This window comes from Sebastes fasciatus, chromosome 6 (assembly GCF_043250625.1).
Source record: "Sebastes fasciatus isolate fSebFas1 chromosome 6, fSebFas1.pri, whole genome shotgun sequence".
Taxonomy (NCBI): Eukaryota; Metazoa; Chordata; class Actinopteri; order Perciformes; family Sebastidae; genus Sebastes; species Sebastes fasciatus.
Window position 1 is genome coordinate 11168056 of NC_133800.1, and position 16603 is coordinate 11184658.

The window sequence follows — 16603 nt, forward strand, 5'->3', positions numbered from 1 at the left end:
TTTTTAGGCAAAAAAAGATATACGTAAATAAAATCAGATGACAGGAACTTAGCATTGTAAGGAGATCATATTTACAGAAAAGATAATCATATGGTTAAATTAAAGAATTAACAGTATTTGGGGTTTTTTCAAATGCAGAGTTTGTGTTCAGTCCCGTCCAGTTTGGTATTGCTAAGACAATTTGGACTTATGATCTATTTATATATCGTATTTTTAAACCCCTATAGCTACGGTCCTGTCTGTGGGGTCACAGTGTTTGGGGTTGGTTGACAGAGCGGCAGAGCAAGCCAAATCAATCAAATAGTCAAGGCTGGATGAACATCTAACTAACAAAAACTAATATTAACAAATGCTATATGCTTGATAAAGATAACAATTACCACACAGATGCAGAGTAAGCAGACTGCAGACAGCAAACCCTTGGCCAAGCTTTTGTTTTAACAATAAAAGCTAAAGACCCATCTCTATTCACTCCCTGGTCACATTGAGCACAACTGACCATGATTTCAAGATGAAATAATCTTTATCATCATGAGATTGATTTTCAACAAATGTTTTTTTTTAATACCAAAATTTAAGCCTTAAGTATTGAAAGTATTTTATTCACTTTAGATGCAAAGCACCCGATGGAACCGGCTCACCCTACAAATGCATATTAGTTCATAGCTTTGTCCTCGCTGATGATCAATACAAAAAAAAGAGTGACTCAAATGCTAACAGCTAAAGTTAGCGCTTCACTTCTAAAATTAAACATCATTCTTTTCACGGAAGAGTTTTTTTTCAAACAAAGTGGTTCATTTGTATTTTTATAGCTGCAGTCAAACAATCAGAAGGTCTCTTCTTGTCTGTCACACTCCAGCTCGAGGCGATTTGTCATCCGGCTGATGTTGAACACATTGAAATGTCAAACTGATAAACAACAACATCTTGCTATCACAATCTAATATTTACTTTTCTCAGATTTCAAAATATTAATGTCAGCCAGAGCTGTTAATGTAGTTTCACTGTCAGCTCCATAATAATTATAAAAGTCTCAAGACTGCATGTAATTTTTTCAGTGATTTCCCACCCATTGCCTATAATTGGCAGCAACCCCGACAACGGAGTATTCCTCTGGGTGCCATTGACAGGTCTATCCAGAGTCTTCCTTTAGTGTTCTCTCAGGCGTGGTAGTCGATGCGAGAGGCTAGCCTGGGGAGCAATCAGCCCCTTGAGGCTCCATCCTGCCTGCCACAAATCACCATCACCGCCGGCATGATTCTTCCCTCCCATTCAACCTATTTCAAACAAGTAAAACATGCGCATACAAATGATCGCATCTTCAAAGCTCGAAAGAACGCTCTCTAATAAGCCTTGACAGCTTCCCTCGTTGCAATTCAGACAACATATTTACTCTGTCTGTTCAAAAGGAAACGATATTCAGCTGGTAGCATTTGTTATCTGTACAGTATGGAAAGGGCTGGTGGAACTACAGTGTCTGCTGGGAAATTGACTGGTGCTTATTTAGACATGGAAACAAAATGGCCATTGGGACATCCGTGGGAAACATCAATCGGCAAATATACTGTGTCCCATTTGAAAGTCCAGCTTCTCTTTAAATTTGCATTTCAAGATCAAATACATCATAACTGCAACAAGGCTGCCCTATGTCACAGAGAAATGTGGCTTTTCTCAGGCTCATTTTAGAGGACAAATTTAATTTATCCATTTAGTTTTTTTGTGAAATACTTGGTTAAGGTTAGGAATAGATTGTGTTTATGGTTAACTAAAGGATGGCGTTAATTGCAGGTCTGTGACTGGAAGCAAACTCTAGTCTCTGGTATGAAAGTCAAACGAGCTGACTTTCATGGCTCATTACTTGAGGCTTGACGAGATGAATTTTCATGTGATCTTGTGATCCCGCGATTCTGGACGTGATCTCTTGATATTGTGAGAATCCAGCTGCCATGTAAGGTAACCACAGGGTAAACATGTTTGTACTTACAGGACTGTTGGGTATGGAAGTTCTATTGAAGTTCTTTTCTGATTTGCTTTAATACTTGCCTCTCACTGCCATGCCAAACCTCCTAGTGTAGACAACTTCCCAGTAGTTGACTAAAGAATGACACCAAGCTGTTCCTGTGAGTTACTGAATGATGGTCTTCAGCTAACAACTTCATCCGACATAGAAAACGGAAAGAGAACCAACGAAGCATGGAGAGATAATGTTGTTGAAATGATCTCATCAGTGGGAAATGAGTCGGAGCACCTGTGGTTTCTGATGGCGTGGATATTGAGCACGTACATTGCATTGTGCGTGGAAGCAGATAACAGGCCGGGCTGAAGCAGGGGGAATTTTAAGTGCCCATATTTTTCCCAGCACTCATCGCTCGTGTAATGGCTCCGTGATTTACACAATGCACAGCGGGAGCTCTGCGAATGGCCGGGGCCATTTTTTACACCTTGCACCCATTAGCTGCTCACTGGTGGTATTTGTACAAACCACTTTATGTGTGCGAAGTAAGCAGCTCCCAGGCTGGACAATCATCATGGGTTGGGACAAAAGGACAATGGAAGCAACACCACGGAGACAGATTGCATGCTTTTCGTCACTGTCACTTTTTACCCGGCCTTCCAATGACGGTGGAAGGAGGGGCGGCCTACCACAAATATGTGATCAAATGTGTTTATTATTATGAGTATGTTGTTGTCTTATTGTGTATGTTATGCCATTGTTTTTGTTGACTCCATGGTGACATAGTTTATTAAAGAGAGTAGTGATGCCGTGGTGAGATTAGGTGTATTCCCCCTCCCACGGAGTCTAGACACTGATGATGGTGGTGACGGGAGTAGCTTAAGATCCGATGAAGGGATGTGGAGCAAGACTGAATATGATGAAGACTGGAGGTGATGGAGAAGGAGGAGGGTCGCATCGGTTCCTACTGAAAGGAGAACTGACAGCAACAGAGAGGAGAACAGTTTTAAAATTTGATAGCAACGATATGATTGGCTGAGGGAGAACGTGGCAGAATTTGGTTGGGTATCTAAGAGTGAAGACCTGTAGTCAGCTGATAGAGGAGGAGATGAGAGAGAGAAGGATTGTGATTAAAAGTGTAAAGAGAGTCTCCTTTGACTGAACTTACGCTAAGCTTCAGTTAGTGTAAGCGTGACGTTTTATCACCGAAAATAGTATCGTACATTGTCTACTCAACGATTTCAAAAATATTTGTGCCTTACTACTGCATAGACAGCTGATGATCGACCAATTTTTCATCTGTATAAATGTATAATTTCCTAACAAATCAATTTTTTTTGGTTTACTATTCAAAAACAAAACTATTTTTATGTGTAATGTGATATGTCTAGTATGAATTCTTAATTTGTAATATTGTTTTGTAGCACTAACCTCTTTTACAGTATTGTTTATTGAGCAGTGATCCTCTAGAAAAGCACTACTGGGCCCATTTGACTCCCTCCCAGACCATCCTCGCTCAAACATCGGATGCAGAAGAAGTAAATGTGTAGATGGCTGTTCTACTATGCATCTTCAAGGCAGCGGGATATAAAAGATTTTCTTTCTTTTTTCTTTTGCAAGAAGTTGAAGTCACTTTTTCTGCTGCAGAAAGAAGCTTCAGCATCCTCTGAGACGTCCCATTAAAGTCCCCTTAACCCTTTTCCTTGAATTTACAAACCCAGCACCAAAGTACTCTGGAGGCTTGTTTTTCCTGCATGGTGGATTATTAGATGTAAATCTCTACAGCACTCCAGTATGGTACAATGAAATAGTTTCGGACAGGTGACTCGGTCCAAACAGACGGCGCAGACAATCATAAGCTGCAACACAGCCGCAGCGAGCGAGGCTGTTTATCACGAAGAGGGAATTAACTTCAAAGGGATTTGAAAATGTCCGTGTGGAATGTCGGCTCCAGGATGAATTATGCATGAAAAATGCTTCACTAGAGTAATGTGCTGACACAATTTGTCACACGCCACACGAATACATAAGCTGCGGAGTAGCCTCGTCGGAGCGGTTGATGCAGCGAGGTGGTGCGGATTCTCTGGGCCGTTGGAGGTCGTGCAGCTGTGTAACCTACACCGACCGCACGGTGAATTACTTATGAGACCCTTCTTCAGCTTAAGAGGAAGCTGGAAGTCTCGATATAGAGAAGCTTGGAAAAATTTACTCTTCACTTTAAATCTGTGAGTGTGTGTTTGTGTGTGTGTGTGTGTAGCAGTAGGATTTGAAGGCTGGGCTTGACGCCAATCCAATCGTCTTTAAAGGAGCCGTCCTGCTGTAAAGTCAGGAGAGGAAGGCAAACCAGCAGCAACAGTCAGAAGTCTGTTTTCTGAGTTCACCAACTGGATTTGCACTTGCAACAAGACGGCCTTGAGACGGACGTTCTCGTGAGATTTGGCACGAAACGTCCACTTGGACTCAAGGATGAACTGAATAGATGTTGGTGCTCAAAGGTTACTGCGACCTCACAAAACACATTTTTGGCCATAACTCAAGAATTCATATGCTAATTATGACAAAAGGCAGTAAGTACAAAATGCAGCTGCTCGCCTTCTGACTGGAAAAAGAAAAACGTGATCACATATCACCAGTTCTGGCCTCCCTCCACTGGCTTCCTGTCCGTTTCCGGATTGATTTTAAGCTTTGATTGCTTGTTTTTATGGTTTTATGCTGGTTTAATGCTAGATAACGACCTTATCTAGCAGAACTATTGCACCTCCATACTCCAGTTAGAGCACTGAGGTCGACCGACCAGATGCTCCTGGATGTCCCCAGAACTAGACTCAAAAACAGAGGCGACTGAGCCCCTAACCTCTGGAACAGTTCACCTCTTCATATTAAAACAGCTCAGACCATAGAATCATTTAATAATAATAATAATAATAATAATAAATTGGACTTATATGGCGCCTTTCAGAAACCCAAGGACGCTTTACTAAGGGGTCACACAAAATCATACTAATAAATAAAACAGAGGAAAAACTATAGCTACTAAGTAATTAAAAGAGTGATGTGTAGGAAGAGTCAGCTGAGATCATAGGCCTTGGTGAACAGGTGGTGTTTGAGGTGTTTTTTGAAAGTGTCCAGGGATGAAGCATTTCTTATTTCTGGAGGGAGAGAGTTCCAGGCTGCGACGCTGAAGGCTCTGTCGCCGAAAGTTCTCAGCCGGGTGTGGAGAGCAGACCAGCGTCAGAGGATCGTATTTTCCGGGAGGGAGTGTAGGGGTGGAGAAGGTCGGTTAGGTACTGAGAGGCATGGAGGGATTTGTATGTGAGAATGAGGAGTTTATAGGTGATGCAGGACTTGATTGGAAGTCAGTGAAGGTGGATGAGTGTAGGGGTGATGTGCTGCCAGGGCCTAGTGCAGGTGAGAACCCTGGCAGCTGAGTTCTGGACATACTGGAGCCTGTCCAGGGCTTTGCTGGGTACCCCGGACAGGACTCCATTACAGTAGTCCAGACGGGAGGTGATGAAGGCGTGAATGAGGGTCTCTGCCACGGAGTCGGAGAGTGATGGCCGGCGTCGGGAAATGTTTTTCAGGTGGTAGAAGGCGGATTTTGTGACGGATTTGATGTGTGAATGAAATGATAGGGTGGAGTCCAGGATGACGCCTAGGTTGCGGACCTCGGAGGATGGGCAGATGGAGCTGCCATCCACGTCCAGGAGGAGATCTACAACCTTCCTGAGCAGTGCCTTAGGGGCCACAACCATGAGCTCTGTTTCGCTGTTGTTGAGTTTGAGAAAGTTTGATGACCTCCATGTTTTTATTTCATGCAGGCAGTTGAGTAGGGACTGGAGGAGGGAGGTGAGTGGATGCTCAAGACTCACCTTTTCTCGCTGGCGTTTGATTAAGTTTATTTTCTGTTGTGCTGCAACTCTTTTACTGCTGTTATGTGCACGTTACGGTTATTGTTTTTGCTCTGCTCTTATTGTTACCTGCTTTGTATTCATGTGTTCAGCACTTTGGTCAACTGCGGCTGTTTTTAAATGTGCTATATAAATAAAGTTTGACTTGACTTGACTTGACTTGAAATGTCTAACAGGATAAAATGATGGATGTTGGACGGACATGGATCTAAACTGCAACCTGACTGGTTGGTGGAAACATACAACCGTGAGGCGGTAATTCTAGTTTCTCTCGCTTGAGTAATTAATCTATTCAAAGTGCTCATCAGTAAAGTGTGAGACGCCATGCTGTGCTGGAGAAATATTTATATAATAACCATACTTCCTCTGTAATCCAGAGGTGGTTAATGTGAAGAGTCAGAGCACACATTGCATGTCTCTCTGTATAGTGTCCCGCCAAGGCTCCAATGTATGTTAAAATACTGATAAGAATTTGGCTCACTGTCTCACTACTGGCATCAAGTGTTGACATCATCAGGTCTTCTTTGAGTTCATCTGTTAAGGTGAACATTTAATTTGCTATGACAGAGCGTTCCTGTTGCCATGAATGAACCATAAATATTAAAGCCAACAAAAATCAAAAATATATATAATGATGAGTGTATGTGATGTTTTGAGCCCATTAGAGGTGAACAGGGATAAACTCATGACTGCTGAGTAATCAAACCCCCGACCTGCTGTTTACCAGGCCGCCTCACGTCTCACAGGTGGCTGTAATCCAGCTGCAGGCTGTGAGGTTGCTCACTGGTGTAATGAGGTGCTAAATTGGGCAGATTGAACTCTGCTCCTGAGACCTTCACACTGAAAGACACTATGTCTTAACTGGGGTTTGCCAGCTGCGTCATATCAAATCAAATATGGTTTTATGTAAGAAGAATTCATGAAATGTACAGTAATGATGCCTTGAAGGGGAAAATACACTCTTTGAATAAGATCATTGTGCTGTCTGTTTCATTCGAGGGAATTATGAAAAGATGAGAATCCACCTAATCCTCAATGCGCTATAATTAAGGCAGGTTTTACAGCAATGCAAAGCATAACATTGAGGGTACATTTATAGATGTGAATGACACCAGAAGTGAAGAGCTCCTCAAATTAAAGCAGAATACAAAATGGAAGCAATCCACTACTGGTATTCTCACAATGTGCATTTTTTTTTTGTTACGTAGCCGACGTTAGTTAAGTATCAAGGTAAATAAATGACCAAATAAGCTGACGGAGACACTGTAGAAGTCTGTGTCAGCTTTGTCAGGAGCCGAGCACTGTGCTCCTCAGAGCGTCAGCATCTTATCACTGAACTGACATTACAACACACATAGTGTCTACCTTTGGTTTCCTTTGATAGTATCTGTGAGATATTTTATTCAACGGAATTAGGATGCCAAAAAAATACGGTTTCCTCTGTGGGGAAACAGCTGCCATAGCTTTATTTGTCAGAAACACACACATGGGTCAGTGGTGCGAAACCCAATCAATCTTCTTTTAGAAAACATAAAGATGTAAAGATTACTATTTTTAGAATATCTCTGGGTGCCGCGGTGTGGAGACTTACTATAAATTGCAACCATTTCATCACCGTTGTAGCTCTTCGACGAAGGCTCCAGTGTGATCCTCTCCCTTTCAGAAGACTTCTAATCCAGCATGGAACAACAGTTTGTTTTTTTCATAAAACTAATAAATCCAACAATGAATGTGATTATTTATCCATTTATCTGTGTTGAAATGAGTTGTTGTTGCCGTTAGCCGTTTGCCGAAGCCTACCGTTGGCAAGATTTAGCCCATGACGCACTGTGTGTGTACGAGTGCTGAGCTCAGGGGAAATAACACAGCATTCACGGAATCAACATGTAGATCTGCGCTTATTTGGGCAGCAAGAGACATCCGACGAAAAGGAGACTCGTCACTCGGCACAAATTACCATTAATTTGGGGAGGACACTTTGGAGAGGTGACCGCTACTGTGCACACAACGGGAACAACTGTTGATTTTGTGACTTTCTTTATTTTATTTTTACTTTTCCAAACTGGCATCAAGATGTGGATACAGCAACAGAAGAAGCCCCGCACTTTATTCTGGAAAGTGAAGATGAAGGAGAATCAGGAGCAGATGGCTTATCAAGAGGGAATTTATCCAGCTGATGATTTGTAAGTTGCTTACAGTTATTTTCAGTATATTTGAAATAAAAATGAAAATATATATGGATAGTTTTTTATTTTTGTACATTTGGTTGGCAGAGAGAGTTTCATGATTTTATTCAAGGTATCAGATAATATTCCAAACACATATCCATCCCAAAGTAATCCCAGTAGTAAGTGAAATGTCACAGTGTGGGAGATCTTAAGCCCCTTTCACACAGAGATCCCACAGTAAAGAAGATCCACCTTTAAGCTGGTTTTGCATTTTCACACAGTACCAAACAAGTGCCGCCCCAGTGTGATTTTAGATAGCAAGCCGGTATCACAGGAGCAAAAGAGGAGTGACGTGTAACACAACAGCGTCGGCGTCTAGTGTGCGTGTAGTCCCGCCGTGCCGGCTCGGCTCTGTGACGACATTCGCTGGCGGCTCAGAAGGCGGAACAACTCCGTCCACCCATTCGGCCTCCGGGCCTTTCATACAGAACAGCTAGTCAGAATAACGGCGCAACATTCCCGCCTTGAACGGGCTGTGTGAAAGGGGCTTTTAGTGTAGAGTACACTACACTTTTCAGTGTGGGGGTTGGAGGATATCCTGGGTGAGATATGAAACACAAAAAAAACGTAGTGGTCTGATATAATATTTATGGTGTACGGTCTAAGACCTACTCTATATATAAAGCGCCTCGAGATAACTTCTGTTGTGATTTGAGGCTTTATAAAAATAAATTGAATTGAATTGAATTCAATATAGATGATGTGATATTTCAAACCTTCAGTATGTCTCATGATTTCTTTGTTTTACAGTGACGATGAGCAACAGGCTGCTGAAGAGCCTGAAGAGCATAATCCTCAGCAATAGACCAGGCGGTCTGCAGAGAGAAGCAGGAGGAAGCCGTGACCCACAGGGCCTTCCTACAGTAGCTCACAGCACCAGATGTGTGGAGTCACAGCTGGAGTGTGTTGTGGTCCTCTGGGTCACTGCAGACAGGAACTGCTTTGAGGCATGGCACAGCTTTGTTTTGTAGAAAAATGGATGGGAAAAGGACTTTTCTGTAAAAAATAATGTAAATAGTGTGATGATGTGTGTTGTTTGGAATGTTTATTTGTTCCCCCTAATTCTCAAGACTTGGGAGAAAATTTTTGAAAAGCTTAAAACCCTGTTGCTTATTGTTCTCTGTGTGGTTTGAATAAATTTCTGAGATTCAATTTCCATTCAGTTTTTTCTCTTGTCTTAATGGTCATATACTGTAACTATTTATACATTCATGTGACATCACTGCAGCCTAAATATTCTGACAGACCCATATTCGGATAGCCCAAAAAAAGAAGATGTAATGACATGATTGTGCATTACAGTGTTGAGATTCTGTTGTCTTCATCAGACCATGACCTTCAGCACGCACTGGTGTGGTTTGCAGCCGAGTGTGAAGCGATCGGCATGAGTGTCAGTACCTCCAAGTCTGAGGCCACGGTTCTCTGCCGGAAACCGGTGGATTGCAACCTTCGGGTTGGGCGAGTTCAAGTGTCTCTGGCTCTTGTTCACTAGTGAGGGTAAAATGGAGCGGGAGATGGACAGGCGGTTTGGTACCAATCCGTCTTCGTTCCAACCCTTACCGATGTTCATGAGATGTGGTAGTGACCGAAAGAATGAGATCACGGATACAAGCTGCCGAAATGAGTTTCCTCCGTAGTGTGGCTGGGCTCAGCCTTAGAGATAGGGTGAGGAGCTGAGACATCCGGAGGGAGCTCGGAGTAGAGACGCTGTTCCTTCACCTCTAAAGGAGACAGCTGAGGTGGTTCGGGCATCTGATGAGGATCCTCCTGGACGCCTCCCTTTTGGAGGTTTTCCGGGCACGTCCAACTGGTAAGAGGCCCCGGAGAAGACCCAGAACACCCTGGAGAGATTCTATATCTCGTCTGGCCTGAGAACACCTCAGGGTCCGCAAGGAAGAACTGGAAAACGTTGCTGGGGAGAGGAACGTCTATATGAATTATAACAAAAGAAGACCAGGCGGACCAAAAATAGGAGTTATTTCTCCGGGCTATACATCTGCAATTAAAGCAGTATGTTGTGCAGAATAAAGGCAATAAAATTAGATTGAAAGACATTTATTACGCTTTTTACGTCCCCGTGCTCGACGATACTGGAGCCGTATGAATGATTTGTATGTCTTTGATCTTCATACCTACTTTTTTTTTGCGCCAATTTTCCAAATGCTTGATCTTGTCTTTTTGAAATGTTTGGGTTAGAGAATGTAGTATAGCTAAAGAAGAAGGTTCAGTACAGTAAATCAAAGTATTTTGTTGTGTATTGGGTTTATGTCTGATTGTATATTCTGCTGCGTTCTGCCACATTAAGCTCTCCAGTAAAATAAGCGTGACAGCTTGTTGTGTTGTAGCGGGTTTTGTCCTGGCGGGATACACACAGCAGGATGTCCCTTTTACAGAGCAGACTGTGATTACTCTGCTTAGTTCACCTGAAGACAACATCCAATTCCCACTGCACTGACAGAGGGAACTGCATTGATTATGCGCAGTAAAAAATAAAGCAACAAAAACAATGCTAACTGTCAATCTGTCATGTATCCGCCCCCGGTTACGCTGTCACCGTGTATCCCCGCTGGGGCACGCTGCAGGTTTCCTCTTGATTTATTTCCATCTGTGCTATTAAACCACTGGAGCACTGCTGATACTGTTTATTCTGTCTATGAGATAGACAGCCATTGGCTTGTCTTGACACAGTCCTCAGTGGGTTGAGTGATGGAGCCTGTGACTATATCAGTTCTGCTAGCTGTGGGAGAGATGAGGACGGCGATTGTGCGATGATATACTGATAAGATGAGGTCATCTGTTGGTCCAGGCTGCTGGACCGATGCATGAAAGGCTTCCACTCACCTATTACCATCACACGACTACGGGGATTGCATGGCGGCCTTTTGACTTCTTGTTGGGTCTCTAAATTACAGAGTACAGTCTAGACCTGCTCTATATGAAAAGTGTCTCGAGATAACTTATGTTATGATTTGACGCTATATAAATATATAAAAAATAATTGAATTGAAATTGAAAACCCTAATGAAGCACACAGGGAAAGGGGATTTTTGAATCTTGTGACTATAGCGGATAAAACCTGTCGCTGTACTCTACTTCTCTACCTTGTTGATTACGCAATTAGCATATTGCTGATACGTATAATTGTAATTAGTATTATGATTTTTCAATCCACTGCAATAGCTTCAGGTATTTTCTCCAGAGAATTATGGATCACTGCCAAAACTAATCACCTCTAATTGTCACTTTAGTTTTTTTTTCTCTCTCTCTCTTATAATTGAGTCTTGAAACTAACGGGGGAAACTTTTTTTAACCCCCTTTGGGGTTATTTAATTTTATGTTCCATTAAACAATACAATTTGCTGTGCAGTTATGCAGACACTCGCCGGCAGCAGTTTGTCTGTACTGCAGAATAGATCTATACCTTCTAAAGATCCAAATGTCCAAATGTTCTGCAAGTGTCCCGTGAGTGTTACCTCAGAGGTGCACCAGAAAGGGACTAACATGCAGACACTGGCTAAAATGCATCGCAAACTGAATGTGAAAACATCAATCATTGATCTCAGTGTGAAATAAAAAGAAGGTAATCAGATTTACTATATAAATCAGCCACTCTGAACTGCGTTGCTGCTCACAGCTCCAAAATTGATCCGTGTTCTACTCTTTCTATCTCCGGCAGGCGTAAACTTTGTGGGGAGATCATGTGTTTGGTTGTGTGTGTGTATCTGTCTGTCTGTCCGCGGCTAACCTCTCATACTACTGGACCCATCAGCCTGATATTTATGTGCTCATTTATGCTCAAGGACCTCTCATGATTATCGTGATTCACACTTTTTGAAAGAACTATTTTATTGACTGTTTCACAGCGTCACTGACCCCTGACTCCTCGCTCCTCTGAACCGGCCGGTAGGAGCCGCAAGTGATCAACAACTGCTTCAGTAGCAAAAGGCATTTCCTTAAGTAGGCTAGGCTAAAAAATAATCCTTACCTAGTCTGCTGCAGGCCACGTTTTCGCCTTTGTTGTGGCTCAAAAACTGACATTCATTGAAAAGTTTGGTCTCATTTTGAACCGGAGCATCTGCAGATAATGAACAAAACAAATCCATCCTCCCCCTGTTAAAAATGAACACCTACTGCCTGTCCATAAAATAATCTGTGTACTCCAGCATTAGTGTTAGTAAAGTAGAAAAACTGAATGCTATTTAAATAATAATCCTGGTTTATTACAACCATGCTGTTACCTACTTTCGTAGTTATGGCCGTAGTTTCTTTCTGTTATGATAACACTGTACTCGCCAAAAATTGCTGCAATCATGGACAATGGCGACATCACTACAAGGAAATCTGACCGAGCAGAAACAAGGCAGTCTGACGATCAAACAGGCTGTAAACAGTAAAGACAGATTATCTGTAGGTCAATGGTGAATCAGACTGATGTGGTGGATCCTCTGATTGTTCATCTTTCAGTGATCTCAGCAGATGTAGATGTAGTGATGATGAAGTGTGACCACAACCAACACCACAGTTATTTTGGGGAAAATAGTGCAAATCTATGACGTATTTGTGTCCTTTTTAAATGAACCAAACTCAGTCCTCTTAAAGTGGGCCAACAGAAAAGGGACTCAGTTCTGTCTCTCGTCCACTTCAGCTTTGATGGGGCCTAACCCCCTAACCGCCCTAACCATAACCCTAACCCTGACTACGGCAACTCTAGAGGGCTAAAATACAACGACAAAAGGCAAAGCGGACCTGGTCCATTGTGAACATTGTGTTCACAATGCACAGATTAAGCGAACCGCAATGAACACTTGATACGGTTCTTGAATCGAACCGAACTCAGGCCACCTCCCGAGGAGGTCTGAGTTCGGTTCGAAAATGGTGCAGAAAATGGTGATTAATCGCTCTGAGTTCGTTTGGAGGGCTGAAAGGGACGAAAAGTGTGAAAATACCCTCATAGGACATGACATTTTTACAGATTTATCTCTGAATATGATACTTGCAGTGATAAACCTGACCCTGTCCTCTCTCTGTCTTTCTTCCTCCAACAGTCTGAAGAATCAGATCTGTGTCCAGTGAGCGTGGGCCGAAGATAAAAACCAACTATTGGATTGATGTCAGACAAGCTGTGGTCAGCTTGCCCTGCTTTTTCTGCCTCTGCCCCGCTTCTGCTCTCTCTCTCTCTCTCTCTCTCTCTCTCTCTCTCTCTCTCTCTCTCTCTCTCTCTCTCTCTCTCTCTCTCTCTCTCTCTCTCTCTCTCTCTCTCTCTCATCTGTCTTTCACTCTGTCTCTTTCAGCCGCCCTGACGAGGAGGAAAATAAAGAGATTTTTTTTTTCAAACACTCCAGCAGCTCTCACCTGTCGGCATACAGAACAGTTTAAACTGTTGCTCTGCTCTTAAAACATTGACCTTTGACATTCCACTGCAGCTGTGTTTTTTTTTATCCACTGACAGTCTGGATCTGATACACAGCAGCCTTTCTAAAACTGCATGGACTAAATTAGGCTTTATTTTCCAGAGGATGCTAAGAACTGTAAGTGGAATTTTGACTTGAGAATTTAAGGGTTGATTTGAAATGTTTTTGTTTGCTTTTACTTGAATGAAACAGAGTATATTTATGTTGAAATTAAAAGGTAAATATATACATTATTTAGCACTGTGGGCTTCAACTATGAGTCAGTCATTCAGCCCTCAGATTCTGTACGGTACACACAGTGCAACTCAACTAGAACTCTTTTATTGCACACATGCTTGCAGCGGAGCTAAATTCCCTTGTGTCTTAAAGGGGTTGATGGCAATAATGACACCGGCCGGACTTTTACTACATGTTGTAATGGTATTATCTTCTACGGGCTTGACTCTGATAGAATTAATATGATGTGTCTGCATCTACACAGGAACAGAAGATCATTTTTTAAAGCTTTTATTATTATATTATTATATTTATTATTATTAACATTCTTATATCAGCAATAATAGCATTGCAATCACCAAGTTATTGCTGAGTATTAGGGTCAGGCGTAAGGGGGAAAAATGAGAGGAGGAAGATTTTTTTTAATTATTTTGCATTTAGAATAAAGTTAAAATTTCAGTATATACTTTAACACCAGTAGTTTAATTTATTCTCAAGAGTTTGATGGTTATTCTCATCATGTCGTCTTTATTCTAGAAATGGTATTTTGACTTTATTCTCAATGTTTAGACTTTATTCTCAAAGTGCAAAAAAAAGGAAAACTTCACTAATAATGAAAGTTTAACTTTATTCTCAAAATGCAAAATAATAAAATAAAAAATCCTCCTCCTCTTTTTTCCCCCGTTATGTCTGTCACTAATTATCTTCCATAATTGTTGAGATCTGGCGAGGCAAGAAACACGAGCAGTGCTCACCCCCAATGATTGATTGATTTCAACCCCAAGTAAAGTGTTTTAGATAATTTGGCTAAATTCAGGGATGCAAACTACTTGCTTTTTGGCAAATGATGCTTTTTTTCACGTCAGTTTGAGTGACTTTTGTGCAATAAATGTCATGACAGGTCTGCCAGGTAAGCAGGTAGCCCATCCAATCATCAATGTAATGATTGGACGGTTTATTACAGTCCTGCGACAGCCACAGATACCAGATTGTTTTCTTTTTTTTTTTGGCAGAGCATTTGATTTATTGATTGCTGTCAGGACATGAAGAGAATTTCAACTAATATAACAAAAGATGTTTGTAAAATCTTTACCAACCCTACCTTTAATTACAAAAGTTCTGATCAGTCAGGTTTACAATCAGGCAGGCAAACTCAAAAAAGTATGCAGTCATTAAGATCAGTGTATATGATGGAATAGCAGCATTAGAATGTCCCAGAGGAACCAAATTTGGGCTTTTATGGACCCTCCTAGCTGGCTACTTTTTCCCACTGGCTGGCTACTCCAGATACTTGTGGAATTTCCTATTTATATAAGCATATAGTGCAGGCCTTCGTCGTACGGTTACATGATATTATGATGTCACATTCCGGTATAGCTCTCTCTTTTTTCACCATACATGTGTTTGCATCCCAAAACCGCCGGCTTGTTTACAACCTGACTGATCGACTGACCGCTCGTGTTTCTTGTCCGACGGGACCGTGCTCCCAGATCTGAGAGTGAGGACATTTTCACCAAAATAAATGATGTCCAATGCTTAAACCAAACAAAAATTTGATTCCTCCAGATTTAAACAGATATGAGAAGACATGATCTCTTGTACAAATTCAGATTTGTTTCTTCTTTTGCTGTGTAATGCAGCTTATACAGTCTACTGTCTGCAGCCAGTGGCTTAGACGTATATAGAGGCTTAGAAATATTCCGTCTGGTTAAGATGCTTTCATTTCAGTATGGTCTTCATCTCAGGGAGGTGTAACTGGTTGCTTTAGTGAAATTTAACACTGCTGTTGAGTCAAATGTACTGAGTCCATTCCACTGCAGAGTCCTGTAGAATGTGTTGGTAGATGAGATAACATGGACCGAACCATAACGGTGTATGGTATCACAGAAAGAATAACAGAATCTTATTCAAAGCTTATGTAGCATTCTTCTTTCTTACATGTCATTGTTAAGAAATTAAAGATGTTGACTTTAAAGCCAGTGTTGTATAAATGAGAACTATGAGGTAAATTATAAATGAATAATATATTACTGTCGTGGATCAGATTATCACTTTGTAATTGCTATCTGTTTACAGTCTAAGTGATTTATTCTACTGTTCTTTTCAGTGTCAACTGCAGAACTGTGTTTGATCAAAATGTAGCTTTGACTCATGTTGTTAAAGCGTTTTATTTTGCAGAGCGAACCTCGACGTTAATTGACAGCTGAAATCACTTGAACTCCGAGCGGAATATTTGTACTGTAGAGAAAGAGAAAGAAATCATCGCAACACATCATGGACTGAAAAACTGTTGCTGGCTGATGTCAGAGAGCCGCCAGCCGATGGGAGAGACGCCACCGCCGACAACATTAACAAAAGATTTATAGAAATGTGTTTTTTTAATATTGCAAATAAGAAGTGCACGTATGACCTGTTCTTGCAAGTCAAAAAAAAAAAAAAAAGAAACTCCACTGAAATGCTTTGCTCATTCTGAGCTGATAACATTTGCATCAGTCGTTTCTCCTCCATCACAGGAAGTCCACCTCTCATACTCCCTCTAGTCCCCCTTGTGCTCTGGGTTATGTGCTCTACTGTGTCTGAGAAAAGAATAAAAGACACTTGCAAATACACAAACTCTGCTTTGTATCATGTTGCTTTCATTTCTCGTTGTTTGCAGTAATTATAGTAGTGTCTATGTCTGTATAGTACAATATTACGACACATACCACCACCAAGGCAGCACAGTTCTCTTAATGTGTATGTAATAACATATAATCTTTTACAATGTTAATAAATCAATTTAGTTAGTTAATTAGTTGTTTTGTTATTGTATCATGTTCCCCGCCCTAATTGGACTTATGGTACGTGTCCACGTGACCACTTATGGTACACTCCTCATTTGCACAT

The 16603-nt window shown here is 41.5% G+C and overlaps 1 protein-coding gene across 3 annotated transcripts in view; it reads left to right on the forward strand.

Moving 5' to 3' along the window:
- zmat4a (zinc finger, matrin-type 4a) overlaps nt 1–16245 on the forward strand; it is a 134166-nt gene extending 117921 nt beyond the window's left edge. Inside the window, exons 7-8 of one of the 3 annotated variants that reach the window (XR_012594242.1) lie at nt 7936–8045; nt 8841–9279. Coding sequence is in view for 2 of the 3 variants with exons in the window: in XM_074637633.1 (XP_074493734.1) it covers nt 8841–8895 (55 nt within the window). In the remaining variant the exon portion in view is untranslated. Of the gene's footprint in view, nt 1–7935; nt 8046–8840; nt 9280–13135 lie in introns of those variants that run through there. The other 2 variants (XM_074637633.1, XM_074637635.1) reach the window with 2 other exon arrangements.
- Nucleotides 16246–16603: the final 358 nt, after the last annotated feature.